Source organism: Cricetulus griseus (assembly GCF_003668045.3).
Source record: "Cricetulus griseus strain 17A/GY chromosome 1 unlocalized genomic scaffold, alternate assembly CriGri-PICRH-1.0 chr1_0, whole genome shotgun sequence".
In the NCBI taxonomy this organism is placed as follows: Eukaryota; Metazoa; Chordata; class Mammalia; order Rodentia; family Cricetidae; genus Cricetulus; species Cricetulus griseus.
The window spans coordinates 56,319,390-56,334,070 of record NW_023276806.1 but is presented as its reverse complement, the minus strand read 5'-3'; the positions used below and the strand labels follow the sequence as shown (position 1 = coordinate 56,334,070).

General features: G+C 38.7%; 1 protein-coding gene across 1 annotated transcript in view; it reads right to left on the bottom strand.

Moving 5' to 3' along the window:
• Positions 1-14,681, bottom strand: part of Man1a2 (mannosidase alpha class 1A member 2) — a 128,814-nt gene that overhangs the window by 80,342 nt on the left and 33,791 nt on the right. The window contains exons 4-5 of the mRNA XM_027393789.2: positions 10,526-10,644; positions 7,629-7,709 (exon numbers count right to left, since the gene is read on the bottom strand). Of these exons, the coding sequence (XP_027249590.1) occupies positions 7,629-7,709; positions 10,526-10,644 (200 nt within the window). The remainder of the gene's footprint in view (positions 1-7,628; positions 7,710-10,525; positions 10,645-14,681) is intronic.

Genomic DNA, 14,681 nt, shown 5'->3' with positions numbered 1-14,681 from the left:
GGCAGCCAGGGTCTGTGTTGATGTTCATTGTCATGTTACCACAGGGAGCCATGCAAATCATGTGTTGAATCATAGGTTGAACCATGTCTTGAATATGAGGGCTGTGCTGGGCTGGCCCTGACCCTCACTGGCCTGGGGAAGACTTACCCTGCCCTGCCATGGACCTGCCCCTCTTATGAGAGCTAATCCCCACACTGGCTCCACCCTTTACCTAAGGGGAGTGGCACCAGTAGCCCAGAATGACCAACTCAGCTACCACCCAGGCACATATCCAGGGCTTTGACTTGGCACTCCCCAACATCTACTTTATCTTCACCAGCTAGAGAGAGTGAAGGGACTGGTCCTTCAGAACCACAGCCACAAGAGCTCCATGACTTGGGGCAATAGCCAGGATATCTGAGAGGAGATTTGGTGAAGGTCCAGTATTGATGGGATACCAGAAGCCAAAAGCCTTGAACATGACCAACAGCAGACTACACAATGAACATTTCTTTGCAAGTAAAGCTGTATGGACAAAATAGTATATACTGCATGACACACTGCAGCTCCCAATGCCACCAAGACAGATGAAGAGGCGATGGAGAGGAGGGAAAGATGAACAATGTGGTTTTTGTTTGCTTGCTTTGTTTTTTAATTAATATTCTGATTTGATGGGGAACAAGATTAAACCTAAGATAGGCTATTAACTGGTAATTTATTAGGAAGATATACTCACACGAGGAATCAGTAACCAGATTTGTCACTCTGAGAAGTCGGGTCCCAGATGCTTCCAAAGACCTGGCTGAACCCCAAGAGAGAGGGAGCCCAGCTGCTCCTTGCCCTTTATCCTACCCTTCTACATACCTGTGACCACGCCCATCTGGGCATGGTCATTTACACAGGTATGGGGTCTCTCCCTACACTGATTTGTATTTTTAAATTTAACTTTATTTCTATTATTTCAAATGTTTTCTGGGAGATGGGGACAATCTAAGGGTGTAGGGTGGATACAGAGGGACTAGGAAATAAGTGCCAGTGGGGTGCATGATTCGAAATTCCCAAAGAATCAATAAAAATTATGGTTAAAAAATACAAAATAACAAAGAAATAAAGACTGAGACTAACAAAAGCAGAAGGAATTCACTAACAGCAGATCGACTTTTAAAATACTATAGGAAGCTCATTACACAAAGGGATAAAATACACAATCTGTAAATAAAAATGAAGACTAACAAAAATCACTGCAATTTAGATCAATAAAAAGTGTCTCCCTTTATATTGAATAGTTCTACCATGTAGTTGACATTGACAGTAAGAACTGTAGCAATATATTATGGATTTTAGCATAAAACAAAGATACAACAAAAAAAGAAAAGAACTGAGAGAACAGCATTAAGAGGCTCTCAGAAGTGAAGTTCAGTCTAGAGACAGACAATAGAACAGATAAATCAAACATCTGTATGTAAAAGAGCAGCTATTTTCAAAAAAACACCACCAACAAAAGTCCTTAAGCTGTGTTAGATGACAGCATACACCAGTGTGTCCAGCTACTCAAAAGGCTAAGGCAAAAGTCGGAACCTTTAGTCACCTCAGCAACTTTGTGAGACTTGTCCCAAACCTTCCAGAGGAACTGGGGTCTGAGTCCGGAAAGATGAGCAGCTATTAAGAGTACTTGTTGCTCTGGCAGGTGACCTGGCTTCCGTTCCCATCACTCACAGGATGGTTCACAATCATAGTAACTCCAGTTCCAGGAGATCTAATACCCTCTTCTGACCTCCTTGGTTCCAGGCATGCAGGGATGTGGTCCACATACATACATGCAGGCAAAACACATAAATAAATCAAAAAGGGGTGAGAGAGGGCTGGTATATAGCTCAAAGGGAAATTGTTTCACATGAGAGGCCATGGATGTAGTCTCTAATACAACGTTAAACACATACACACACAAACAATACAAATAATAAGTTAATTATGGAGATAAAAATTACAAATATATTTTAAAAGTAGGCATCCTTTTAAAAATTATTTTTTAAATATATTTTTTAAAAAAAGAAATAAATCTGGAGGGGAGCTGATGCAGAGGAAGCAGAACATGCAGGAGAGCCCTACTTCAGTTCCTGCCTCTAGGTTCCAACCTTGAGCTCCTGTCCTGACGATGGACTATAAGCTGGATGCTCCTAGACACAAGCTGTTGCTAAGAAAGGAATCCAAGGGACAGAACCTACATCCAGTAACTGATGGAAGCAGGTGCAGTGACCCACAGCCAAGCACTGGGCTGAGCACCTGGAGTTCAGCTAAAGAGAGGGAGGAGGGATCATATGAGCAAGTGGAAGGGGGGGTCAAGGCCGTGAGGGGGGGAAAACCACAGAGCAGCTGACCATAGCTAGTGGGAGCTCACAGACTATGAACTGATAGCTGGTGAACCTGCATGGGACTGAAATAGACCCTTTGAATGTGGGTGACAGTTATGTGATTTGATCTGTTGGGGGAGGAGGCTGGCAGTGGGACCAGGACCTATCCTGGGGGCATGAACTGGTTTTTTGGAGTCCAGTTCATGAGGGGATACCTTGCTCAGCCTTGATACAGGGGAGAGAGGCTTGGTCCTGCCTCAACTTGGTATGCCAGACTTTATTGACTCCACAAGGAAGGCCTTACCCTCTATGAGGAGTGGATAGGGAGTGGGAAGTGGGGCCAGGAAAAAAGGAAGGAGAGGGAACTGGGGTTGGTATGTAAAATGAAAAATAATAAATAAAAAAATCTGGTGAGACAAATACAAAAATCTTAACAGTTGTATGAAAAGGGCAGAAGGGCTGCAGAGATGGAGCATATTGGAATCCAACATGGGCACCAGCATATGTGCACATACCCACACACAGACACACAAACATAATTATTTTTATAAGTCTAAAAAAAAAAAAAACAAGGCACCATGGATCTCTATTTCCCTGTGTCTAGAAACTCCCATGAAAACAAGCTGATGCTGATGGCTCAGTCTATACTGCATCTGCACTTTACTGGATCAAATGCTACAGAAAAATGTAGCTAAGCAAGCTCTGCAGCAAACACATAAGGGCTCTTCTTGGTTGTACATAAAAGTATAGATGAAAGGAGATTCATGGAGAAAATCCCCAAAAGTGGCACTAGAGGGGTAGTCCTATGCTGTAAAATCTTAGCTACTATAATCAAGCAGCCAAATATCACAAAAAGTAGCTACCTTCTTCAGTGAAGGCCTTACTTTCCTAGCTATTAACTCCACACATAAGCCATGATTTCTCATCCAGTTCCCAAGAGACACTCACAGAGGATCCTTAAAACTCTCACAGCTGTGGGTGCCCTCCCCACATCCCACTATGTTTCCCATTTTTTCTTTCTCGTGCCTTCGCATAAAGTTCACCACAGATTTGTATGTAGGACGAGAGACAGCCTCTTCCTCTTTGATTAGTTCACATGCCCATGCTGTCCTCTTCCTACAGTCTTATCACCTTCCTTGTTCTTTGTTGGAAAAGGTTAAGCAGGAAACAGCTGTGCTGTTTCTTCCTTTTGCTTCTGCCTGGCCTTCACCCTATGGTCCGTATGTCCAGCAAAAGGAGAGGATGAGAGCTCTTTTTATAGAATAAGTGAGGGTGGGCAGCTAGATCCAGTCTCATCTGCATCCCCACTTACTGCCCTCAGCATTCTCTCTGATTCTTCCTGCCCTGTCCTTCACCTTGAAACAGACTGGGAAAAGTTCCATAGGAAAAAGAACAGAAAAACAGTGATATAAATTTTATCAAGTTGAGCTTGCAAAACTCTATATTTTAGTCACAGCTTCATTCTATACCATGACCTTGACACAGGGCTTCAAGAATGGCATGAGCGTGGTTAACTATGGATCTCTTGGTCTGTGACTCTAGCTTTCCCTTTGACTACCAGAGGGACTACTATTTGGTGCTTTCTCTCTGAGCCCTGGAGCAAAGTCAGGTTATAAATCTAGACTTCCATTTTAATCTTGCAAAGAATTTTTAGTCAGAATTAGAAAAGGTTGGAGTTTATAGCTCTTAGTGCCCCTTAGATCACCAAATATTTTTCAGTCTTCTGGATTGAGTCCACAATTTTTGCTGCTCAATCCTATCCTCTGTTTCAGCCTATATCCAACCAGGATGTCTGGATTCTTCTCCTTCCCAAGTCAAGAAGTGCTGCCTTCTTCAGAAAGCTTTTGGGGACTAGATTTCCCCCAGAAAGATGAAAAACAGAATGCCCAACCTTGGATATTCTGCCCACCTTTCTACTTGACCCAAAGCTTCCTCCTCACAACAGTGTCTAAAGCAACCTCCTTAAGCTGCTCTACTCACTAACTGCCAATTTTCCAGCAATGAAATAAGACCAATACCTAGGCATGTCTGATGGGGTATCACTGTAGAAGTACATAGAGTCATATGCTGCTCTGTGCAAACACAAAACACATTTCATTTTCAACCATGTTATATCTAATTGAATATATTGTTATAAAATGTGAGGGTAGGGAGAATCAAAGCTTCAGTTGCCTCAGAAGGAAATTCTACCTTTTAAGAAAATGAATTAAGTTTACACAAAATACACAAACTGATAAAAACAAAGTATTAAAAAATGAGGGCTGGGAGTCAGCTCAGGGGATAAAACATGTGTTGTATAAGTGTGAAAGCTGGAGTTTGGATTCTCAGAAACCACTTAAAAAGCAAGGTGGGCATGACAGCCTACCTATTCTACCAATGAGTATATAGAATTCCCAATTCTACATGTTCTGAGCTCAAGTGAGAGATCCCACCTCAATATATAAGCTAGAAAGAAAGCAAGATGACACTCAACACTAACTTCAGTCCTCCACATGTACACATGGGGATAAGAGTGTTTGCCACCAGGGTAATTACCTGACTTCAATCCCCAAGACCCACAAGGTAGAAGGAAAGAACAGATCTCCTCCCAACTATCCTAAGTGCTCTCTCTCTAAATAAATAAATAGATGTAATTTTTAAAATTAAGAAACACAATCATCTTATTGCATTCCAAAATAATTTGACATCAAAACATGCATTCATAAAAAACAATACTCAAATTGATGTGAAAAAAAAAACCAAAAAACCCAGGATAACCAAAACAACCCTGTACAATAAAGGATCATCTGGGGGCATCACCATCCCTGACTTCAAGCTCTACTATAGAATTGTAATAATGAAAACAGCTTGGTATATTGGCATTAAAAACAGACAGGTAGACCAATGGAATCCAATTGAAAACACTGATATTAATCCACACACCTACAAACACCTGATTTTTGACAAACTCAGTAAATTAGGGATCAACCTATCTCAAGACCCTGCAATATCACTTTGGGGCATATACTCAAAGGAGACACATTCACACCACAAGGACATCTGCTCAACTATGTTCATAGCAACATTATTTATAATAGTCAGATCTTGGAAGCAACCCAGATGCCCCTCAACTGAATAACAGATAAAGAAAATGTGGTACATTTACACAATGGAGTACTACTCAGCAGTAAGAAACAATGACACCCTAAAATTTGCAGGCAAATGGACAGAACTAGAAAAAAAAAAAAAACACCCTTTGTGAGGTAACCCAGACCCAGAAAGACAAATATAGTATGTACTCACTGATAAGTGGATACCAGGCATAAAGCAAAAGATAACCAGCCTACAAACCACAACCCCAGAGAAGCTAGAACCCTCTTCCAGAAACAGATGGAAGCAGATGCGGAAATTCACAATTAAACATTGGGCTGAGCTCCTGGAGTACAATGGAAGTGAAGGAGGAGTGATAATATGAACAAAGGAGTCAAGACCATAATGGGGAAACACAGAACCAGCTGACCCAAGCTAGTAAGACATCACTGACTCGGTCTGACAAATGGGGAAGCTGCATAAGATTGAACTAGATTCCCTAAATATAGGCGACAATGGTGCAGCTGGGACAATACATGAGGCCACCGGCAGTGGGTCCAAGATCTAACTCTAAAACACAAACTGACTTAGTGGAGCCCATTCTATATGGAGAGATACCTTGCTCAGCCTAGACACAGGGATGTGGGGGGTGGAGAGGTGTGTTGGTCTTGCCTCAATGAGATGATAGAATGGACTTAGCAGACTTCCTAAGGGAGGCCTTACCCTCTGTGAGGAACAGATGGAAGGGGGGGGAGAGGGGTGATTGGAGGAGAGGAGGGAGGGGGAACTGGGATTGGAATGTAAAAAATAAATTAATAAAAAAAAGTTAAAAAAAAATCCATTCATGGGGGGGAAATCCAGCAAACTAAGAATTTGAGAAAACATAATCAAACTGATAAAGGGTATCTACCAAAATAATAATAAATGATGATGATGACCATAATATAGCTAACACTATGTTTAATAGTGTAAAACCAAATGCTTCCCCCCCCACCCCCGGTCCACCGAGACCAAGAGCCAGGCAAGCATCCCAACTCTGACAATTCCTATTAAATTTTATAATAGACAAAGCATTAAGGCAAGAAAAAGAAAACTCTTCTCTATAGAGAAAAATAAGACAACCCTTTTTACTAATAATATTACTTTTCACAAAGAACATCCCTAAAACTGGGTGGTGGTGGCACATGCCTTTAATCCCAGTATTCAAAAGGCAGAGGCAGTCGGATCTCTGTGAGTTCAAGGCCAGCCTGGTCTACAGAATGAGTGCCAGGACAGGCTCCAAAGCTACACAGAAACCCTGTCTCAAAACAAAACAGAACAGAACAGAACAGAACATCTGAGAATTTATTCAATTTACAGCTACCAGAATTAATTAGCAAAACTAGAAAAGGCTCCTGGTGGAAATAGAGAACAGACTCCCGCAAGGTGTCCTGTATAATAAAAATGTTCCGTAAGGAAATACCACACCTAAGACCCTTTAAGATCATAAATAGGGACTAGAGAGATGGCTCAGTGGTTAAGAGAATTGGCTGTTCTTCCAGAAGAGCTGGGTTCAACTCCCAGCACCTACATGGCAGCTCACTACTGTCCACCCAGGTCCAGGGGATCTAATGCCCTTATGGCCTCCACAGGCAACAGGCAGGTACAAGGTACACAGAAATACATATGGACATGACACTCATACAAAGTATTTTTCAAACACCTAAATAAAATTCTAAAATGAAAACAAAGTGCTCATAAATCCAAAGAGCCAAACTATTCTTCCAACTCTCTAAGCTTATAAAACTCAACCAAAACTTTAATTCTGTAAAAATTAGGCAAGAGGAATCTAAAATTTGTATTTAAGGAAAATCTTAAATTTAGAAATATTCAAATTAGAAAAAACAATATGCTATTAGGAAAGTGTTTCATTTTACTGCCCTTCATGACCACCCCCCCCCCCTTTTTTTTTAAATGGTTTTTCAAGTCAGGGTTTCTCTGTCTTAGCTGTCCTGGAACTCACTCTGTAGACCAGGCTGGCCTTGAACTCACAGAGATCTGCTGACCTGTGCCTCCCAAGTGCTGGAATTAAAAGGCATGTGCCACCACTGCCTGGCTTCGTCCTTCTTTCTGCCTTTTTCTTTGTTAGCCTAGATTTCTCTTCCTATTTATTCTCTCTGGCCACTAGCCCTGCCTATCCTTTCTCTGACCTTCTTAAGCAAACAAACAAGATATTACTTGACTACTCACCTCCTCTCCTGACAGGTAATATGCTGCAAGGAGGCCTCCAATAAATCGAATGTTAACTTCAAACACAGACACCTCTGAATTCTGTAGAGACAAAGTGAAAACACTCACATACACAAAATACATTACAGTTCCAAGTGTTTTTAGTATTTCAATTGTTTCTCACAAACAGAATGTGTTTTAAGATTGTGCATTTTCATTCCTCATACCATGAAACCTCATCTTCTATTTGTTAGTTCACTACTGTTCCTCTATTACTATCACCACAGCTTCCTGACTGCCAAAATCAAGGGACCATACTGATGTACCCGACACAATCCTGGGATCATTGCAGTATTCACTACCGTTGACTACTGTTGACTTGTAAAGGCCTCCATTTCCTGAATAATGGATCTCAAGTCCTAAGGAAAAAAAAAAACTTCTCTAATGACTCCATTATTTTTATTTTAATTATTGTAGCATAAACTCTATTTCTATCTCTTCTCATTAATATTAAATATTTTGCTGGTACCTAATAATTATTGTAATTATTAAAGGAGATGCCAAAACACAAGAGAATTATGGTTAATGAACTAATACTCCTGAAAACCAACTCCTATGTCAGAAATCAATGTTGATGTGCACAGCACACATACATCAAAATGAAAAATGGATGGCTAGAAATTTAAAAAGTAAAATACAGAAGTAGAAGAAAATATGATAATTTGCAAACTTAATAAAGCAGATAATGTGTAAGAATAAAATCAAAATTTTGTAATAAATAAATTAAGAATTTTATAGTTCCCTAATATGCAAATTACCTACAAGAAAGATTACAAACAAAACCAAAAGGCAAACAAATTGAAGCAAATTTATCACAAATATTTACATATGTAATATACAGTTTCATAGAATTCATGGTGGAAGTAGAGAACAGACTCACACAAGCTATCCAATAATCTCTATTTGCACACTGCAGTATGCATACACATAAATATAGCAAAAAGTTTTTACAATAAATAGCAATAGATAAGAGCCAGGCATTGGTGGCGCACGCCTTTAATCCCAGCACTTGGGAGGCAGAAGCAGGCAGATCTCTGTGAGTTTGAGACCAGCCTGGTCTACAAGAGCTAGTTCCAGGACAGCCTCCAAAGCCACAGAGAAACCCTGTCTCGAAAAACCTCCCTGAAGGACAGCAAGTAGCCACAAAGAGCTGAGCAAGAGTCACAGGAGAACTGGACCAATAGGAAACTGAGGAGCTCCACGTTAGTGCTCCATGCTAGTCTTGTAGCATCTTCATTCCACAACTACCCCTGCAAGCAGTGCTCATTATTATTATTAAGTCCCTTTGCTACATACTGGAAATATTTGACTTAATAATAATAATGATTCTTGCAGTAGCATTTAAGTCTCTACTAACACCTCTTCCAACAGCCTCTTGTTACTCTTTGAGTAAAATGCCAACTAAGATCTATTATGTTCAGATCCCTCACATTTTTTCTGACATCTCACTAATTTAAGATTCTTTTATTTGACTTGGTCATATGGGCCTACTTGCTATTCCCAGAATGGCAAACTTGAGGCCTAGTGTCACTTTATACTGAATACTCTCTTAGCTGACCATTTTCCCTCATCTCACTATGTGAATCACTCTGTCACTTTTTGCAGGTCTCTGAAAAAAATAAAATATCACCTTATCCAACTTTTTTCTGGCTACTGAATTTAAAATAAGTCAACCATTAGTAAGCTTTTATCCTACATTATATGCACAAGTAATGTTTACATCATCTATTGCTATATAATTATTTGTAAAATTCTTCTCTTCCCTAACTTAAGAGAGAAGGTAAGAAAAGTTCTAAATGGAGAGACAGAAGAAATAGGGAAGAGGCATATAGGTAAAATAATGACAAATTTTGCAAAGCTGATGAAAACACAAATCCTTATTTTGAGTGTTTGAAGAACAGTTCACGTGCTAATGGAATTAGAATGCAGTAGAGAAACAAGGGGAAAAGACAGATCACCTTTGAACAACTGGACTAATGGACATTTTCAACACAGCATAACAAGCAAAGATAACAGGCATATATGCTTTTAAAGACAAGAGGATATAATCTCAAACCTCTAATTCTATCCTCAGCCACATGTGCATGGCTTCCCTGGGCTATCTTCTCAGAAATGTCATATTAATAAGAAATTCTTCAATAGTTAGAAATATTCCACCATTGCTTACTCTAATCAGATGTAGTCTGTTATTCTTAATATAAATGTTATAAACTAAGTATTAATAAAGCAGTTTATTAGTTTTTAAGACTTTACCTCATTGCCTCTCCCCCTGCTATTATGTCCTTAACTAGCTAAGACACTGCTTTAAATGATCATTGCAAGAAATATGAAAAGGTATCGAGAACAGTGAGTATTTACACAAAAATAACAGAACAAATGAGAATCCCAAAAGAATGATGACCTAGCATAGGTTCAGCAAACTGCTGAGAACATGCTCACAGCACAACTGACACCTTCAACCATGAGGCTGGCTATAATCAAGCAGCATACACCATATGCAACTGTTAACTAATGGAAATTTATTCCTCACCTTCCTGGAATCTGGGAAGTCCAAGGTCCACAGCACCAGCAGATTCAGTGACTAGTGAGAGCCACTCAACTGGTTCATGATGGTACTTATGTGACCTCTCATATACAGAGCAAAGTAATTCTCTGAGAACTTCGTTATAAGGGAACTAATTATATCCGTAATGGCTCTGTCCTAATGAACTGATCACTTCCCAAAGACCCTTTCTAGTTCTAGCACATTAGTGACTAGATTTCAACATGAATGTGAGAGGATACAAATATTCAGACCAGAACATTAAAACTGTACTTTCATAATTAAGAGATTAGATGAATTGCCAAAGTATACATACCACACTGAAATCAAGGTTGTCTTCAATCCACCTTTGCCCATCCATGAATTCATCATGAAGTCCCATGATATAAAGGGTATCCAAAGCATCCACTATGGTGGCACCCATCTGTGAGCTTCCTATATTTAGAAAGAAAGAAATAGCTGTTGTTAAAAACATCCCCCTCATATGAGGTCATTTTTAGTTTTTTTTACATATTGAAAGTAAATCAAAGATTATAATGATCAAAAAAATAACATCACTGCTCACTTTCCACCACTACTGAGAAAGAAAAGGTACCAACAAACATGAACAACAAAGTAGAACTAGAAAAGTTAAAGGCAGAAATAAGTTAGAAACAAAGTGTCAAAATGACTAATTTGAAAGATGGTTCTATGAAAACAACCATATAGTAATTCTATTCCTAACCTAGTTTTTCAGAGGAAAGAAACAAAAAAAAAATCAAAATAGGAAATAAAAATGCAAAGAGTAGAGGAAATTAAGAAAATTCTAAGTCTTACTTTATTTTCACAATAAATTTCAAAACCTTAGATTAGCAGGGCAGAGATCTTTCTGATAATATATTTGATCAAATATACCAAGAGCCACTCACTACAAAAGTACCACACATTCTACAAGTTTCATAACATAAATTCTACTTTAGTGTTCAGGCTGACAATTCCAACTCTATACCAATGTTAATAAAACAAAAACTAAAACTCATTTCATAAATATCATATACCACTGTTTGAAAATATGAATTCACTAAGAAAAATAAAACTACCATCTGATCCCACTAGTGTCACAGAAATAGCCAAATTAATCACTAGGCTACATGGGACCCTTGACATTAAGTGGACTGTTCAGTTTTTAGATAATTAAATCAACATATGGATTCTAGATTAAGGTCTGAATATTTTAATTGAATGAAAATATGACATAAAAATCTCAGGATAAGTTAAATCTAGCAGTTAGCAGGAAATGCACAGCACTAAATACTAACATTAGAGAGATCTTCAATCAATAACTAGGATTGTACTTCAAGGATGTTGCTCAATAAAGACAGTACTTAAACTTAGTCAGGTGCACACCTTTTAATCCCACCGCTCGGGCTGAAGTCTAGGCCAGCCAGGAGGCTATATAGTAAAACCCTGTCTCCAAAAAGGTGAGAGGGAGGGAGGAAGGGGAGGGAGGGGGGAGAAGGAGGAGGGAGGAGGGAGGAGGGAGGGAGGGAGGGAGGGAGGGAAGAAAACTACAAAAGATCCCTCATGAATATGAAAACAAAAATAACTAAAATCAAAGCCCCAGTTAAATCAGAAGTAAAAAAAAAAAAATATTTACACACACACACACACACACACACACACACACACACACACACACAGAGAGAGAGAGAGAGAGAGAGAGCGAGAGAGAGAGAGAGAGAGAAAGAGAACACCAAAAGCAGTCTTTAAAAAGCACTGCAACCTGGGTAGTAATAGCATATGCCTTTAATTGCAGCACTTGGAGGTGGAGGCAGATGGATCTCATAATAATAATGCACAGCAATGTCAGTCTTTGCTGAATCAAAATTCCTCTTTTTAAGTGCAAAAAGACCTCTCTCTAACATAACTCCACAATTCTCCAGAATATCCAAATAAAAAGCATCCATGCTGGCCAACCACAGTGGTACAGACCTATGACTCTAGAACTTGGGAAGCTGAAGCAAGAGGTAAGTTATAGACAAGCAATAAGCAAAAAAAAGTTTGTCTCAGAAAACCCAAAGATTTGTTCTATTAATCACGTCTGGATCACTAGGATCAGTGCTAAACTATGTCCGAAGCAGCAGCAGTCTTCTCCTTCTGATCTCCACAGCAGCAGGCCCACAGAGGGTAAGACACATGACTATTGCCCATCAGTTAGCAACAACAAAAGCCAATGATTCTTTCAATCTTATTTCTAAGAAACCCAAACCCTTCTCCAATTCTACATATGCAGTGAGTAGTCTGAAGACTTGAAACTTCAAATGTTGAAGCCTACCTATCCTGCTAAGAAGCCACAAAACAAACGGAAGGAAGAGGTTGGGAAAAGGTTGAGTTGAATTAAGTCTCTACCAGGACCCCAGAGATAACAGAATGCTACTCTTGTTGAAGTCATTTTGAAATGGGCTTTCTGTTACCTGCAGAGTACTATGGTGGCAAGGACTAACTAGAGTGAAGCCAGGAGAACAGTGATTTCATTTATCATATAAAAGAACCATTTACAAGTAAAGTTAAAGGAAAGACAAACTTTATTTTAACTCCCTGAAACCTGCAAGACTGTGAGTAAAAGTGCAATACCTGTCCACAAAACCTACAGTAACAGAGAATGGATTTAAAAAAACTGTTTTGGTTTTTGTTTGTTTGTTTTTTACAAAATCATAATAAATTTGGGATGACAGGTGAGACACTAAACTACCACTCTTATCTTCAGCATTTTATTTTTTAAAAAAGTAAAAAACTTTTTTTAAAAAATTCATCAAATCATATTCACTAGCAAGAATAAGATGTGCAAAAAGATTACAGAGAGAAACAAGAAACAATTTTTGGAGTTCAAAACACCTTCCATAAACTTTCTGTATATGAATATCAGACAAAGAATAGTAAATGATCTATTTTTCCTTGGCAAATTATTTGTCTGGAAAATAACAAAAAAATAATAAACTCTATCAACACCTAATTTTGACTACTGAAAATCACAGATTGCACTTGGGCTCTTATCTACCACTTTACTACAACTTTCTTCTTATATGGTATGTTCTCCATGAGCTAAAATACTTTTCTGTTTTTAAAAGAATGATTATGTTAGAGCAGGAAAAGAAAGGGGGAAATTGTATACTTAATTTTAATTTAAAATAAAAAATATTTAAAAGCAGGATGAGAACTAATGTCTATTTGGTACATGATAAGACATGAAAGGAACTGTACAACACACCTGGCAAAAAGTGAAAAGTTAGGGCTGGGGACAAGACTCAACAGTAAAGGCACTTGCTACACACACATGACAACCTGAGCCCGAGTCCTGGAACTCCATAGTGGAAGAAGAAAACTGACCTCCATCCAGGAGAGTATAGCAGGGATGTGCTTCTCCACACAGTTCCATAGCTCATGTATGTACGTACACGTACACACACACACACACACACACACACACACACACACACACACACACAATTTTTAATTTAATGTAGAAAATTCACATCCACTCTTATTTTTAATACATGTTTATCTTCAAATCCTTAAAGCTCACTGTCTATCACAGTCTGACCTAATTTAACTGACTATTAAATATACAATGTCTTTTAGAGAACTGTCATTTGTGACATCTACAACGCAACAGGAACTTTTCATCTGTAATGCATTTGGAGAGGAAATATACTCTATTTCATTAAATGACATCAGCTAAATAAAATATATTATGAAAAACCTGGTAGCTACTGACTAGCCACCCAAAGGAAATCTTTTCTTTCCACAACTTTCAAACTCAAGACAACTTAACTTTTAAGACATTTTTTTCTGACAAAAAGAGAGAGAGAGAGAGAGAGAGAGAGAGAGAGAGAGAGAGAGAGAGAGAGATTCTGAGAAATATACCATTAGAAAAATTCTTAACAAGTAAAAATACTGTTATTTGAACTATTACTATGGCATACCGTAAATAATAAAGAAAACAGCTCTGCCTGTGAATAATATATGAGACCAGCATGTGTGTTGACTAATAGATACCACCAAGATAGCCAACACATCAACAGTCAAAACAAGAGGAAGTAGTGATGACCCAAGGGACAACTTGGACAAGTCTCAAAACTAACCCTGGGTTTAATGAAACATGCTAGTCAAAATTAGTTGGGCAAGTTACATTTAACAAGTGAACTGAGCTGAAAAGGAAAAAGAACAAGCTCAAGAATAGTACCGCTCTTCCTCAGACCGATTTAAACCCCTTCCTCACACACACACACACACACACACACACACACACACACACACACACACACACACACACACACACCATCAATTCACAGCATCATCCACTCAATTACCAATCAAGTAACTTTTGGTGTGCTGCCTATTAAACTTCTAATACCACACTGAAATCTCTAAACTGCTCTCCCTTTTCCTTTGAGTATCACAAAAGGCACTTACTATCATGAAGGAAAAAAAAA